The 16152-nt window shown below is 44.3% G+C and overlaps 2 protein-coding genes across 5 annotated transcripts in view; both read right to left on the bottom strand.

The window, feature by feature from the left end:
• pleca (plectin a) overlaps window positions 1–5146 on the bottom strand; it is a 93156-nt gene extending 88010 nt beyond the window's left edge. For 2 of the 4 annotated variants that reach the window (XM_053861456.1, XM_053861457.1), the window contains exons 1-3: window positions 4987–5146; window positions 3798–3835; window positions 1237–1404 (exon numbers count right to left, since the gene is read on the bottom strand). In XM_053861456.1, the coding sequence (XP_053717431.1) occupies window positions 1237–1404; window positions 3798–3835; window positions 4987–5146 (366 nt within the window). The remainder of the gene's footprint in view (window positions 1–1236; window positions 1405–3797; window positions 3836–4986) is intronic. The other 2 variants (XM_053861458.1, XM_053861471.1) reach the window with 1 other exon arrangement.
• An 899-nt stretch (window positions 5147–6045) lies between these two features.
• On the bottom strand, window positions 6046–15183 carry eif3eb (eukaryotic translation initiation factor 3, subunit E, b). The gene is made up of 13 exons (XM_053861454.1): window positions 15074–15183; window positions 14572–14689; window positions 13840–13957; window positions 13720–13762; window positions 13499–13603; window positions 13287–13412; window positions 12572–12696; window positions 10989–11115; window positions 10818–10919; window positions 7383–7492; window positions 7212–7314; window positions 6394–6528; window positions 6046–6285 (listed from the first exon to the last, which is right to left on the bottom strand). Exons 1-13 carry the CDS (start codon window positions 15161–15163, stop codon window positions 6247–6249), a joined length of 1341 nt encoding a protein of 446 aa, XP_053717429.1. The 5' UTR covers window positions 15164–15183; the 3' UTR covers window positions 6046–6246.
• Between the last annotated feature and the right edge of the window lie 969 nt (window positions 15184–16152).

Below are 16152 nucleotides of genomic sequence, written 5' to 3'. Positions count from 1 at the left end.
CAACCATTTTGCTAATGATACTGAATGGGCAATATTGTAATGATGATAGATGAACTTCATATTGTATCAGAAAGTAATGTAGTACTGGAGACCGGTCTCAGCCTCTGCATCTTCAGCTTCTCTGTCTCAGACTCTGTTCTTTTTTGCCCAGACCACAGCTACACTGAACTTTTTAAGACGCAAAATGTGTGATATTCCTAAGTTAGATTTAAGCGAAAAAAGTATTTTTTTATGAAGGAGCGCTCCAAGTCGCAGCTACATCAAAGCCAGCAATTCAGTTTGCATATTATAATCACATAGTGTTTGTCGGCAAAGCATCTGGAAAGAAAAAGAGCACTACTGAGTGTCACATTGGCAAAGCAACTTTCACCAAAGTGAATGGAACTTTGTCGCAGTTTTACCATCTGGAAGTTAAACATAAGGAGAAGTACGAGTGAAGCAAGCTCTACTTTCCACATTAATGTCACAAAGAATTAGTCCCTGCATATATCTGTCTGTGCACCTTGTATAGCTATACTTAGCCTGTCCCCACAAGTTTAAGCCTCAATTTGAAGATTGAAAATGCGAAATAACTAGGGCATTATGACTGGGTGTAAGCTGGGTTTGGAGTCCTGGTTAAGGTTAGCCATTTTTTTGGATGGTTGGGTTTAGGGTGAGAGGCCGGGGAAAAGGGTTATGGCGATAAGCGGACCCCACAATATAGGAATAGAAACCTGAGTGTGTGCGCGCAAATTTGTGTAGCTATACTTGTGGGGTCCAATTCTTGGAAACACATCTTTTGCCGGTCCCCACGAGGTTAAGCATTAAAGTCAGTGAAATGTCCCCACAAGACATAAGAACATGGCATGTGTCCCAAGACCACATTTCCAAGCTGTTGGAGATAAACGCATTTGGTCTCAGTCTCACGTTAGGTGGTCTCGACACCACTCTGCAGGTGTGTGCTAAGCTACGGGAGAACATGTTTGTGGCGTCCAAGTGCCCTGGTGTTGGTGATGTGGTGGCCTCTCTCTCTCACCCACTGTTATGGCTGTCGACTGGTCATGCACTGATAAGCACATCCAGTGAGTCATTTAATTCTTGACGCTATTGCAAAATGTACAGTTCAAGAGTTAGCATCTCTTCCATTGAACAGCTTCAACGCCGGCTTTGTGAGGGACCTTTCTCAAAAAGTTTAATTTGAAAACAATTTCCCGAACTGACACGAACCAAACCGCCCTCCGCCTTCATTACACTTACCTCTTTGGAGTTTTCCGTGGTCACTGTTTCCATCCTGACCTTCAGAGGTCGTTTCTTCCTCTTCTTCAGTGCCTGGCTCACCGGCGGCTCCTGGACCGGGACCACGGACTCCTTCACCACAACTTCCTCCCTCTGGATGGAAGCCTTTTCTTTTGGCTTTTTCTTCTTCTGAAACGACATCCAGACTTGGGTCACGTAAACACGGCGACTTTCCAGCTTGTGGACTTCAAAGTGAGTCAATCTAAATGTCAATTCTGTTTTTACATATTAGCAGGCTAAAGAAGGTCAATCGTTTCCATGCAAAAGTAGCAGATTTATGAATGAGGGGCTGGATTCTTTTCAAGGTCAGATTTACCGCGACTCAACTCAAGACTTGTCGATGGATCTGACAAGTGTGAGTGGGTGAGGTGGAGGAGGGGAAGCTCAACTCTGGCTGCTGTTCAAAAGTACCCTGTTAATTGTTGAGTTCAAATTCCACACAAATCTCCATGGAGGTTCAGATGATGGCGTCAGACCAGAGTTATGAGTTTCTGAGAGAAGACGAATGTGCAGACTTGTACTTTCATGCATGTCAGAGCTGGGATGACACGACGCATTCCAGGTCATCACCGAGTCCTCGCCTGTCACGAGAGGTCTGCAAACTCCACGCAGACCAACCGCCGAACCAGCGACTCTTCAGGAGAGACGCCAAAGGTCTCTTTTGTCCGGCCGCTGAAGCGAACTGACCTCCAGCTGGCACGTTTGGAGCCGCGCTAACAAAGAGCTTCGCTCATGGGCACAATGGCAGCTCAGTGTTGCGCTCGCCGACTGAAGTGCTGCATCAGTGCGACATGACTGAATCTTTCTGTGATCAAGCTGCCAGGATGCCACAGAGTTCCATGACCACTAACCCGGACTCTTTCAATGCTTGTGAGGAACAACCCTGGAATTAAATACTGGAACTATTGGCTGAATTATATTCTCCATTTAATGTTCTTCCTGCTCAACTAGAAGCCCCATGTGACGCCAAACCAAATCCGACGTAAAACGGATCAGACAAATGTATTATGTTCATGGAGAAGTGCAGAGAAGGTCAGAAGGAGCTCCATTGTGTCTTTGTGGACCTGGAGAAAGCATACGACAGAGTGCCAAGAGAAGAGTTGTGGTATTGTATGAGGACGTCTGGAGTGGCAGAGAAGTATGTTGAAGTGGTGCAGGACATGTATGCCATTTGTAAGACAGTGGTGATGTGTGCTGCAAGTGTAACAGAGGAGTTCAAGGTGGAAGTGGGACTGCACCAAGGCTCAGCTCTGAGCCCCTTCTTGTTTGCCATGGTGATGGACAGGTTGACAGATGAGGTGAGACAAGAAGCCCGTGGACCATGATATTTGCTGATGACAATGTGATCTGTGGTGAGAGCAGGGAGCAAGTGGAAGATCAGCTAGAGAGGTGGAGGTGTGTCTTAGTGAGGAGCGGAATGAAGGTTAGCGGCAGTAAGACGGAGACGTGTGTGAATGAGAGGGAGCCAAGTGGACAGGTGAAGTTACAGGATGCAGAGATAAAGAAGGCGGAGGGTTTGAAGTGCTGAGGCTTAACTGTCCAGGGCCATGGAGAGTGTGAGTAGGAGGTGAAGAAGCGGGTGCAGGCAGGATGGAACCATTGGAGAAAAGTGTCAGGTGTGATGTGTGACAAAAGGGTGTCGGCAAGGATGAAAGGGAAAGTGTCCAAAAGGGTGGTGAGGCCAGCAATGTTGTATGGTTTGGAAACAGTGGCACTGAGGAAAAGACAGGAGGCAGAGCTGGAGGGAGCAGAGATGAAGATGCTGAGCTTCTCTCTGGGAGTGAGCAGGATGATGATAGGATCAGAGGGACAGCACATGTGCTCAGGTGTTTAGGAGACCAAGTCAGAGAGGCTGGATGGAGATGGTTTGGACATGTACAGAGGGGAGAGAGAGAGCCAGAACATTGGTAGATGAAGATGTTGAGGTTGGAACTGCCAGGCAGAAGGTGAAGAGGAAGGCCAAAGAGGAGATTGATGGAGGTGGTGAAGGAGGACATGAGGTCTGTAGGTTTGAGAGAAGAGGAAGCAGAGGACAGGGTGAGATGGAGGAAGATGAGCTTATAAGAGTTTATTGAGAGCATGAGAGGTCAGTGTCTCCACATAAAGGTCAGAGGTCAAAATCAGATTTGAATCTGTATTGCATCACACTGAAGCCCCAATAAGATGAAGCTGGGCCCTTGGTTAGATGACAGATCAGATACATCTGACATCTGTTTCCACACCTTCCGATTGGAATCTGACAACAAGTGAGTTCACTCTCAGGTCAATATCATCTCATGTGGTTCGCACATGATAACCACACTCTGGAGCTGCAGAAATATCTCGATTCAAACTCAATGACAACCTCATCATTTCTATTTTATTAAGTGTAATAACTGTTTTCATTTTGAATGATCTAGAATTATACTGACAATGTAAAGCAGAGACCTGACAGGTGAGGCATCTATACAGGCAGAACTTGGGTCTTGGAGCATCAGGGGTTTCATCAGTCACCAGAGGTTTCTGTAGAGAGTTGAACTTACCTGAGATGAAGACCTGGTCTTTGGTTTCTTCACCATCACTGCGTGGGGAAAACACATGGTAAGAATCATCCCAGAAGACTTTGATCATGATGCAATGTTTCAATTCAGATGCTGTCCAGATAAAACTACACTTATCAGCTGCAAGAAAAGATTTCTATGGAAGTTGAATTCCCTGTGTTTCCATTGACACAACGCTGGTTGTGGCAAAAGCTCTGAAGGCCATGTGGCGCCTGGACGTCAACTGAGTGATCAGGCCAAGATGGAAGGCCAAACCAACTGGACCTGATCCGTTAGCATCCTGGCAGGAACGTACCAGAAGATGAAGAAGAGGTGGAAGATTAAGAAGGTAGAAGATGAATTTAGTTGTAGATGAAGAAATATTAGACAATGGCGGAGAGTGGGAAAAGAAAAATAGGAAGTAAAGGAAAAATGTAGAAGAACACGAACAAGCGGTAGGAGTGACGCAAGAAGTACAGGTGGAAGAACTGTTGGAAGATGGAACCGTGGACGAAGAAGAACATGGTGGAAGACAACAAACCGGTGGAAGAAAAAGAAGTGAAAAAGGTGGTAGAGGAAGTTTGTCTTGTATCCATGATGTATCTTATGGCTATAGCAGAGAGCAAGTGTATCAAACTCGAGGCATGTGGGCCTCATATAGTCAAACATGGTCAAATGTGGCCCACTGAAATCATCCCTAATATGCACTGCAACAGTTGACAGCCTCTTCAGAGGGTATGACATAAATTCCAGATGAATTCAAATCACAATCACACTCAGTAAACGGTCATGAATTTTTGGGTTGAGCGCCCCCTTTCATTCAGTTTGAAACCTCTGCGTCACTAGTGGAACGTTCCCCCCCGGTCGAGCTTTGACTCTTTATTTTCCCCAGAAAGTGGATTCACTGAAGCTGGCCGTAAATGTTTATGAGCGCAGCGTCCGGTGTCCCAGCTCAGCTGCACTGGTGAGAGACTGAATGGCTCTTTGTGTTTCTCCACACTCGCCACATTTAAATCAGAACTTCTTTGACCACATAATGGGTCGGACCCATCTGCCAAGATGCTGGAAAGGAAAACCTAACAAGTCGCAATTAACCGGGTCGAAAATAGCACAAGCTCCTCCCTCTAAAAGCGTCGGCCAATCAGAGGCTGACACACGCCCCCAGGGGGCGGGTGGCCTGGGTCCCACCTACCTTCCAGGTAGCTCTCCAGAGTGGACGAGGAGCTCTGGTTCCATGTGTAGCAGCAGAAGAAAAGCAGCCAGACCAGCAGGGTGGCCAGAACCAGAGCGAAGACCCAGAGGAGCCGGGCCACGGCCGGGTCCGAGACGGCCCAGACTGTCAGGGTGTCCATGCTGTCAGGTCGTGGCTTCTAGTCAGGCAGAGCGACGCTCATCAAGTGGGCCAGCTCTGGTCGGCTGCAGCAGCAGGAAGGAGGAGAACCACAGATGGAAACCAGCTGTTCCCACTGCAGCCCACGTCAGCTCCGTTTTACTGAGTCCTGGAAAAGTGATGGGAGGCGTGGCCTGAGAGTCACTCCCAGCCTGAACATCAGTCGTGAAACCACAAGGAGCTGCTCACCTTTTACTGCACACCTGAGTCCCACAAAGTCGGCGCTGTTACCCAGGCCTGTAATCATGCCATTCCTTTCTCTCAGGATCAGAGCGACATTCCTCTCCACCTAAGAGAGTCAAATAACTCCACAATTACCCAAAACTATTCACCCGGCTGGTCTAAAAATACACTCCTCCGTGAGGAGGAAGGCTTGTGTTTAAATATGTGCCGATGACTGTGTCAAACATTTCCTGTATTTGTACAGTCAAACACGCCCGAGGACGGTTAACGGATCGCAACTTCACTATTTGTCTCAGTCATGTGTCATCACTTTTGAGATGTCATTTGTGACAAAAAAGGTTAGTAAGTACTGAGAAAATTGTTTTGGAAGTCAACAGTGAAGACACAACTCAGACAAACTATGACTAGCAGAATAATGTAAAAAAAAAGTGACTTTTAGTCACACAGGTCGAGAGATATGGGACACAACTGGCCACTCACATCTCAGTCTTTTTGCCTAGTGGGAGGAAACCAGAGTACATGGAGGGGACACACATAAAGGGAAAATACAGACACCACAATGAAATAGGACAAGATGGTTAATTCTAGTCAAAGCACGTCTGTCACAAACTCACACATCAGCGCCAAACGCGAGGCAAAACTACTAGTACAAGAGCACCACCTAATGGACACACACGAAACTGACGCGACACAAGTTGACGTTCCATTTTAATTGAACACCGTTTGAGTGAACAATGTCAGAGTGAAAGAGATAAAACAAGTTATTGGGGAGGCTCATTAGCGCCCCCTATCGATAGGGTAATAACGTAAAACAAAGTCACAATGGAGGACATAAAAAAAGCAGCCTTGTTATATTAAATAAGTATCTTTTCCTTTGCTTCAGTAGAAACCAGAGTCTGCAGCTGCCCAGTTTGGAGTCTGTAAGAAGAAACAAACTCTTTTAGCTGACAATCGCGTGAACACAAACACAACACTGTGTACAACAATCTGGTGATGTTCAGGAATAGGTTGCTCAGTGAAACCCACCTCGTTCCTGTTGCTGTGAGCGACCTTCTTCTCGATGTTCATGGCCAACATTTGGCTGCGGAAGGACAGACTCTTGGTTTTCTCAATCACCTGCTGGTACGGCGACACAGCGTTGTTGCCCATCACCACGTGACCCTGAGAGACAGAGCAACTCCTGCTGTCACGCCACCAAAGACAGCTTCGCTATCGAACACACATGTAAGGGAAAACTGTTCGGAGCCTGAAGGCTGCTGTGGTTCCACCTCTCCTGGAGATGTGGAACCACAGCAAGAACAAGTCCATTGGGAGCAATATTATACGAACATTTAAGAGCTTGAAGAATGTATTTTATACAGTTATAGCGTGTCCACTGTTGCTGTTCATGAGGGGCCTCACATTCATGTACCAGTAGGGGGCGCGCTCTCTTGAAAAACAATGAGGTTTCAGCTGACTCAGTTGTTCAAAACGAAAAGTCCAGAGAGTGCCATCTAGTGGGTTCAGAAAATGAAGACACTGAGACATGTAGAGCCATGCGCCTGTTAGTACAATAGTTGCAGTACATGATGCTTTGGGATCGTAACTTGTCACTTCATGTAGGAAACTCTGGAGAGCTGTGCAGAGTGAATGACTTTCTACAGAAGTGATCAATAGAAATGCCTGGACACCAATGTGTTTTGGAGAGATACACACATTAAAAATACTTTGGAAGTGAGTGAAACACAAACCCCGCGAATCCGTTCTTGATTGTATTAAAAGCTTATACTTCAACTTCCCTCATAAATACCCTTAATGCTACATTAGCGTCACCGCTGTCGGCTCACGTGCGTCAGACATCTCACCAGCTTGGAGTCGATCTTGGCATCCAGTCTGGCGTTCCGGATCAGGTTGACGATCCATCGCTCCGCCTCCTCTGGCGTCATGTTGAGCTTGTCGGCGAGCATGCTGGGAAGAGGCGGAGCCCGTGTGAGTGTGGATCAGGAAGCACCAGAGAAACTTGGACCCGGACTGACCTGATGCTGATGCACTGGTGAATGCGGCAAAACGTCTCGAAAATAAACAGTCGGGCGTTCTCAATGAAGTCCTCCAGACAGGCCACCAGGAAGAAGTCGTTCACCAGAACCTGCAGTGCACCAAACAGTAGCAGTGGGTTTAGTTTCAGTGATGTTTCACTCAACAGGCTTGCTGTACACTTCAGAATCTATTTTAAGATCCTTTTATTGGTTTATAAATCTCTCAATGGTCGTAGTCCTGGTTACTTATGCGATTTGCTTTTACCATACCAGCTCTCTCAGACCCCGTGGGCTCCAGATTGTTGTTATGATTGATCGTACTGACAGTGAGAACAAACACAGGAGATTAAAGGCACGGGCCACCTGTGGTCCTGAGAGTCAGTATGGATAAATACGATAAATAAAAACCTATTTTTAAGTGTTGCCTTTCATACAAACTTTGCTAATGCATTTATTAGATGCCAATGTCTTTTATGACATTTTATGCAGTTTTTGAAAGCAAAATATTAATGCTGGGGGCCACACAGAGGTCCTCTGACAGCTCTTCCAAAATCTTTCGGATTTGAATTTTATCATGTAAACACCTCAAGCTACACCTATGTATGAAAGGTGCTATATAAAACAGTCCTATTTATTCATTCATTCATTCATTCGGTATGGAAAAGATGGAGATGAAAGCCTTTAATATTTCGTGTAGTACCAACTCCCTGGAATATATTGTGTTACGAGGCACCAAACATTTTTACCATCTCTCTTATTAAAGTTATTAAAAAACACTCTGCAAATCATGTAGCGCACTGCAACAGTTGAAGCTCCAGTCATATATGAAGACCCAAATATCCCCGGCTAAACATGTTCAGAAAAGAAGCCCTCTTCACTGCACTGGTGCTGCTGCTTAAACACACGTGTATATGTGGATATACAGTACAGTGAAGTCAAAATTGAAGTCCTAAACATCAAAACAAGAACATGCCCAGTCGCCTTTATATCTTAAGTAATGCAAACACTCAGTGACAGGTTTCCAGCAAGGATCCAGATTCACCACCTGACACATTTGAACGCAACAACACTTTGAACTGCGAGATCCAAACGGAGCATGAAAGAGAGCTGCATCATGGTTTATGATAAAGTCCTGGACCACATCAAAAGCGGCTGTAACTTGAAGCATTCCAATCCCACCATACCATGAAATGTACAGCCCGAACTTTCTCCTGGAATCATCCAATATTGAAAAGAAGTGGAGCAGGCAGGCTACAAAAAAAGCAAATACGAAGTGGAGGCAGTGGAGACGGCAGCAAGAGAACAAAGGACGGAACTTAAAGCTGGAGTGTGACAAACATTTCCCTCAAATAAACGCTTAAAGCTCCGAGGCGAGCATTAGTGGGAGATTAAACAGTGTCGTTTCTATCAGAGCGTTTACAATAACCATCACCAGGAACACCTCCAATCTTCAGAAGAGGAGCTTAAATTCAGGAATACATTAGTGTCTCTGCTTTTTTTCTTTAAGAAGAGAAGCTCCCAGCGAGTGTTTGTGGCTGTGCCAAAGAAAACAGCAGATCAGCCTGAGATATTTGAATGTTGAGAAAACACACACGGTAGTCTACATCTTCACCGAGTTCAAGATTGGTTCTGAACAGGGTGTTCTAAACTCCCTTATTTGGGGCTCACAGATGAGTACTAAGTAACCTCCATCTGCTCCGTCTGTCAATTTAACAACCAATCGCTGGACTCAATTTGAAACTTCACAGCCGTTTAAAGAATAAAACCAAGACAGACGCGGTGGTCTGTGAAATTGAAATAAAAGGAAGCAGCCAGCTTCTTTCTTACTGACCCGAGGATGGCAAATGTGTGATGAATTTGTGAGCGTTTGTGGATGTTGTTGCTAAAACCTCCAGGATAAGAACAGCCCTCTCACACCCTTTGACATGCTTCCTTGTCATAGAAATGGAAATCTCCACCTTAAACACTGCTGTCAGTATTGTGCACATTTCCGACAGAACTCACTCACTTTCAGCGTAGTCGAGCAGTGAGTCGAACGCCTGACAGTTACACGGGCTCAATCATTCCAACAACAAGGCGACCGGCAAATTAACTACCCATCTCAGAGAACGTGTAAAGTTCTCCCTGAAACCATGACAGAAACGACGAGGCAAATCCGTAATCTGACAGTTGTTCCTGCGTTGAACTGAACTAAGTAAGAGTTAAGAGGAGTAAATGAGGCCAGTGGTGGATTTTGGAGGCTGAATCGAGTTCACAGTTAAACGTAAGGGACACCGTGGAGCGCAGCGGTAAAGCTGAACATGAATGCTTCGGGAGCGTTGGAGGGGTGGTGGGTGCGTATGGTGGGCGTTTTATGAGACAGCGTGACAACAGATTTTCTCAGCTTGTTCTGCGAAGCGATACGGCATGACAGAGGGTAGTGAGGTGAGAGACGGCGCTTAACTGTTAGTGTGGCTTAGTTGTTGACAGAAGTTTAAATGAAAAAAAAAGTAATTATCAAGAGGAATTTGTCAGGTGAGGATGCAACGGACGAACTGAGGTCTGACTTGTAAATGATGCTGAAAACTGCATTTCTGAACGCAGCACTGCATAAGTAAGTATGGATTCCTTAAGTGCTAAAGAGCTATAGGCAAAGACGTGAGGGCTGAAGAAGACTTGAGCTCCAGGACGAGTGAGAGAATTTTGTATTATGCGATTATGACCATTAATTATTTACACTACTGCAACCAAGATTTTTCATTATCTCACATCACCTGTGTTGCTGCAGCTTTACTTTACTTAAAAAATCTTTTTTTTTAAAATGACAATGAGCGAGATACATATTAGGATTATATATATATATATATATATATATATATATATATATATATATATATATATATACATATTAGGATGGCCGATACGGACAAAAAAAGTATGATAATTTTGTAATTTCGACGATAACAATAATTATCACTAAGTGTTGGACACTACAGTCTCTCTTGAAACTGTTTTATGATGGAACTTATTAGTGGAGTTTGTCTCCAACATCATTATTTGTTTATGTTTAAATATAATAGTTCAATGTTTCAGGTCTCTGGTAGAAGCTGCTGGTGTCTGACAGGCTGCTCTGCCAGCTTTATTTTGGGGTTAAATTGAAAACTATGGAGCAGTCTGGACACATTTCCTAGATGCTACTGAAGAAATATTAGAAATCATGTGGATAAATGATCATTTAGTCATATTCTATTCTCCAAATCATTATACAAACTGTCAGCCCTTTGTCTTATGTGATGAAAAACCTTTTCACAATTTGTTTGAAATACACTACTACATTTGGTCAGATCTGGGAGATGTGTAAAAGCACATATTGCCAACAATCAGTGTAGTTCCATACAAAGAAAATAACACAGACAACTCACAGCCCAGTCACAGTAAAACAGCCCCATTACTCACCGACTCACACTCCCGCAGCTTCTTCTGGGCACTGTCGAAATCGAAGTTGACATAAAGACACTCGACAAATTCGGTAATTGGGTCTTTGTAGGTGTACGACTCCTGCCCGAGAGAAAGACACTCGTCAGCCTTGAGAACAACGAAAGCGACGTATATCAATAACTGGCATACCTGTTGAATCACCTTCACCAAGTCCTTCAGCACTTGTCGGCGCTTCCGCACGTCTTTGTTAGTGATCACCGCGGTCGTGAGGTATCGCAGGATGTGTGGGCACATCGTCTGAATGGCATTCAGGTACCTGGAAAACACTCACAAAGGTGAGGAGCAAACTCACATTCACGCTGCATTTAATCCTCTCCTGCGCATGCAAATCTTCTCAAAGGAGGATTAGTATGTTGTGGTTTTCATGAAAATATTGGGAGCTGAAAGGCTTCAGCAGCAAAGGCCAATACAGGGCACCATTGAGATCTGAGGTTGAGAAAAGAGGATATCTTTAGAGGACACTTTCAATCTAAGTTTAATGCTTTAAAGAAACATTACATCTCAACCCACACTGCTGAACATTCAAGGTTCTGACCTGGGTGAGTGTTCACTGGAACGACAAAGTGGACTATGGATCATCTACTGGGCTGGGGGCATTACAAACGCAGAGGGGCAGAGGCTGAACAGTACCGTAATTTCCAGACTGTAGAGCACACCGGAATATTAGCCCCACCCACTAAATGTAAGAAGGCTCTTGTTTTTATATGAGCCACAGCAGTTTGTAAGCCGCAGGTTCAGTGGTGCTGTCTACGCTGTGTCGGTGACAGCAAGTCGGTGGTTCACTGGCTTAAAAAACGCCTCTCAAAACTACTTTAGAAAACGGGGTCCAGCATCGAGAGTGAGGAAATAGCGGAAACAAGCGTAATACGGAGCGCCTTGATTTATCAACGCTGCTCTCATACTAGACAAGGTGCAGCTCTCCAGCCGAGATCAAGTCAGCAGCCAAAACCCGAATCGCTTGTGTTCACGTCGGACTTCCTTTTGAGCAGAACGCACTTCCTCTCGAGACAGCATCTCACATCTTTTATTCATTCTTTTTTTTCCCCCCCATGTGCCCAAACATCCGACACGTCTGCCGATCTCAGCGGCTGCTTCTCGATTCCAGATCTCCAGGAGATCAACTCTGTTGAGGGAGCTGTGGACAAGTGGCACATTGTAAGCCCTTAAGGGTAAATAAAGAGCACCTGATTTCATCGCCTCTGATTTCAGCCTGTAAAAATCCATATATTAGCCGCGCTGTTGTATAGGCTGCAGGGCGCAGACCGCGAGAAAAAAGTAGCAGCTTAGTACGGTGGTTGAGAGGGCCAGCTATGTTCTGTGTAGCCCTTCAGACTAAGTGGAGGCACTGGGAGACAGGAGGACTGTAGCCAACCTGTCACATCCAGGCCAGCACCTTCAGTGTAGACTGATCCACCCTTGCTGCATGAAGGAGGTCTTTTGCCCACTGCTGTCATATATGATATTACACGCTGTCCTATCTGATCCAATCAAATCTTAAATTCCAAGTTAAGTCCAATTATGCTTGTGTCCACCCTGAAGCAAGGAAGGGTTGTCGGCCCTGGAGAAGGCTGTCACACATACTTGGATGTCACTGAGGAAATTAATTTCATCATGTTAAATTGCTCAGTGAGATAAATATCACTACAGAAGAGGCACCAGTAGTAAGAAATTCCAGGATTGGCAGAGCTATTCTGAACTCGTATGAGACTCACTGGGGCTGGTAGAGGAAGAGCTCGATGATGTTGTCTCTGCCCTTCGGGTGGTTAAAGAAGACGAAGAGCGACCAGTGGATGAGCCAGGTCCTCTGCTGGAGAGACTGGAGTGGAGAGCTCACCGACTGAAAAAAATGAAAAACAGTTTCACGAAATAAATTCCAAACGTTACATTTTTGTGGAAAACTACAGCCCAAAACAACTTCCACAGCAAATATGATAATTGGCTCCTAAAGTTAGTGGTGGCTGAAAGTGGAAGTGCCAAGGAACAGAGTGCTGATATGAGCTACGGCTTGCTGACAAACACATTTGGGCCAGGTCCAATACATGACCATGATGAGGTCCCGGGGATGGAGAGACACCAGATGGTCCAACAGCAGGTCTGGGCGGGGGTGGAGGAAGTCCACTGTAGCAGGATGGTGGGGATATTTAACAGTGCAACTGGAGTGATAACCACGTCTGTCAGAAACTAGGTTTTTTATCAAGCAGCTTTTATCTATTGGCTCACTGGGTAGTAACAATGACAACACAGCAGCAAGTCAAGGGTTCAAATACCATTGAGCCAGCAAGGTTCTTAGTCTCAAATGCTGATCCACCGTAAAAAAAGTGGCTGCTAAATGACATGTTTTGCAACAGAGTGGGCAGAACTCAATATGAGGAGTGTTCTGAATCAGCTAGAACTTCACCCAATTCTCTTGCTCATATAATTACTCACATTGTTGTCAATTGTCTCTCTGAGTCGGGTCAGATCCTCCATCGCAGCATCCCAGTTCTGCATCAGGATCTCGGACGCCAGCTTTCCCCACAGAGAGCTCAGAGCGTTCCGGTCTGTCGATGGTACCTGACAAGAGAAGTTGGAATTATGGGCAACAAATTCTCAAGAAAGGGAGAAGAACAACTCTTTGTATGTGTAAAGCCACTTCTTACCAGCACACGGAAGAAGTAGAGATACTCTGCAGCGCCAGAGTAGTTGCCACACTCGTACTGGAACTTAGCATAGCGGTAAAGAGTGTCCAGGTATTCTTGACGAAACTGGGGAGGAAATAAAAAAAGTCATGTAACTACATTTCTGTTTATCAAAAGGATTGTTTTCTTTCTAAAAAGAAACTTGAACATAAAAGATTGTAAATGTTCAAAAAGATACTCACATTGTGCTTCTCTGACAGGTAGTCGAAGAGCATCCTTCCATCTCTGGCGACAATAAGGGAGAGATCAGTCATATTTTTGCACATTAGAATAGTTGACTGACCAAGGGCAGCTGAACAGACCTTGTAGACTGCATCTGCCGAGTCGTCTCAGGGTCCTCAAACATCTTGACTATCGGCTCTGTTTCTGACTGGAGCTGCTTCAGCTGAGCCACAACAGTGCTCCTCTTCTCTCTCAAGGCTAAACACAAGCACCATCAGTGAGAAAAGATCAGAATCATTCATCACAGCTCAGAGTAGAAATATGTTTATTACAGACCTAAGGTAGGAAAAAAGAAGGAGAAAAAAAAACAATTCTGACTAACACTTCGACCCAGTTGGAAACTAAATCCCCAGTAGTTTGGCACTTTCGAGCTGTAATTAAAAATTGACATCGTAGAATAACCTTGCTACACAAAAAGCTACTGCGGTTTACAATTAAAATGTAATTAACTGACACACATTCAGGATAAACTGTGTATACTGTACTTGAAGTCTTGCTGCAGGAATAAGCTGAATCAATCAGATAACCTTTGACCTGGCCTTCATTCAGATGCATTTGTTTTGGTTATTTATTTGATGAACATTTTCAGAAAACAGTGACTCTCCTGTTTACCCACTAATGGCTGCATCAGAATGAAATCACCACAAAATGCAAATATAATAAAGAAGGGTGAGTAAATCAAGATAACCAGTGGTCACAAACAGAAGATCAGACAGAAAAGTGTGGACATGGACACCCATACTACACAGTGTTATCCTATAAAGAAATAAAATAATAAGACACATAGTGGAACGTAGTATATCTTTTCTTACAGTGAGGAATTTCCTTGTCCTGGTACAGGTTTTTGTAAACGTCCATGGCGAAGTCCACCATGTTGGTGTCGCTGAGTAGATCCAGCTTCCCTTGAAGTAGTTCCTTCTCATTGTAGATCTGTTTGAGCACAACCCAAATAATGTAAGTTGTTTATATTCTTTTAAAATAAATCGAAGTACAGTAAATAAGGTCGGAAGCATCCGCCATGGGCGCTGTGATCATGGATGTAGCTACCACAGTCCAAACGGTAGCCTAGCAAGCTAAATGCGTTACGAAAACAGTTGTTTAACACACGGCCGATATCATGAATACAAGCAAACACGTATCTTAACGAACACTTCATTTACATTATAGAATAATACCGCAAACACCCCGAAGATTCATTCATCACGAGGGATGGACAGCGTTTACGGCACCACAGCAACACCATGCCACATATAAACGCGTCATGGTACACAACATGCCGGTGTTTTGACTTTGTAGACAGCGAATATACGTTACCTCCTTCACAGATAGGAATTCCAAGAGAGGAAAAACCAAATGCCGGTCGAGAAAATGTGCAATTTTGGTGGTGAGGTCGTAATCCGCCATCTTGCCTCGCTTCAAAATAAAACTTTATTGACAAAGTGGGCGTGAACGGAAAGGGGTTGCGTCTCAGTACTTCCGGTTTGGAGTGCGTTCCGTTCCTTCGTTAAAATGTATTTGTTGTATGTATGTATGTAAGCCATTGTCATAACTCGACACCATTACCGAATTGCAAGAGTTCCACATATTTTATTCATTTATTTATTTTTAAACTACCTCCAATAATAACCCATTCATTTAGAAGATGAATAAACCCATTGAAATGGACTATTTATTTATACGTTTTGAACAGTTGGAAGCTTTTTGTTTTGTTTTGACTCAACAAGCATCCATTATTATCGTTATTACAAAAAATTCAATGACCAGTTTGTTCACTCTCTTGAGTGATGAGGACAACAAACAGTCCATAGATCTGCAAAAACTAATTTGTGTTTGTCACAATTGAAGAATCAACAGAGCAGTGGATCTGTGTAACATTCTGTTGTGTGTGTCCTCACAAGACAGCATGTTGGTCTTGCTACAATCCTGTCAGTCTGTTGCTGTCTGCCTCCATGTTTGCTTATTCATGCACACATCTAGCTGCATATGAGCCAACTCAAGTTAGGATTTAAGAATTGAATGCTATATTTCTTCTGTTTCCTTCACCAAAAGGGTTCTTTATATATACTATACCTCTGTCTTTCTGACCCGAGGAAAAATAAGCTTGCGTGAGTTGATATGTCAAGGCTCGTTTTTATGACTCACAATTGTTTATTTCTTCAAATTCTGATGATGAATAATAATTTATTATGAATGAAAGAAAATTTTCTTTATCATCTATAGTTGTGTGTCAACCCTCTCACACTAACCCCGCAGCATCTTTATTGACACCACATGTAAACATGGGAGTCACATCCACGGCACATGTGCAGCGTCGACAGAAAAAGAAAAGAGTCTACTCTGCACAAGACGACTGGGTGAGGACTCTTCTCCCTGCAGCCTCTCCGCATGCAACA

This window comes from Synchiropus splendidus, chromosome 4 (assembly GCF_027744825.2).
Source record: "Synchiropus splendidus isolate RoL2022-P1 chromosome 4, RoL_Sspl_1.0, whole genome shotgun sequence".
Classification (NCBI taxonomy): domain Eukaryota; kingdom Metazoa; phylum Chordata; class Actinopteri; order Syngnathiformes; family Callionymidae; genus Synchiropus; species Synchiropus splendidus.
Note: the sequence above shows the minus strand (reverse complement) of the source record. Positions and strands in the feature narration are given on the sequence as shown.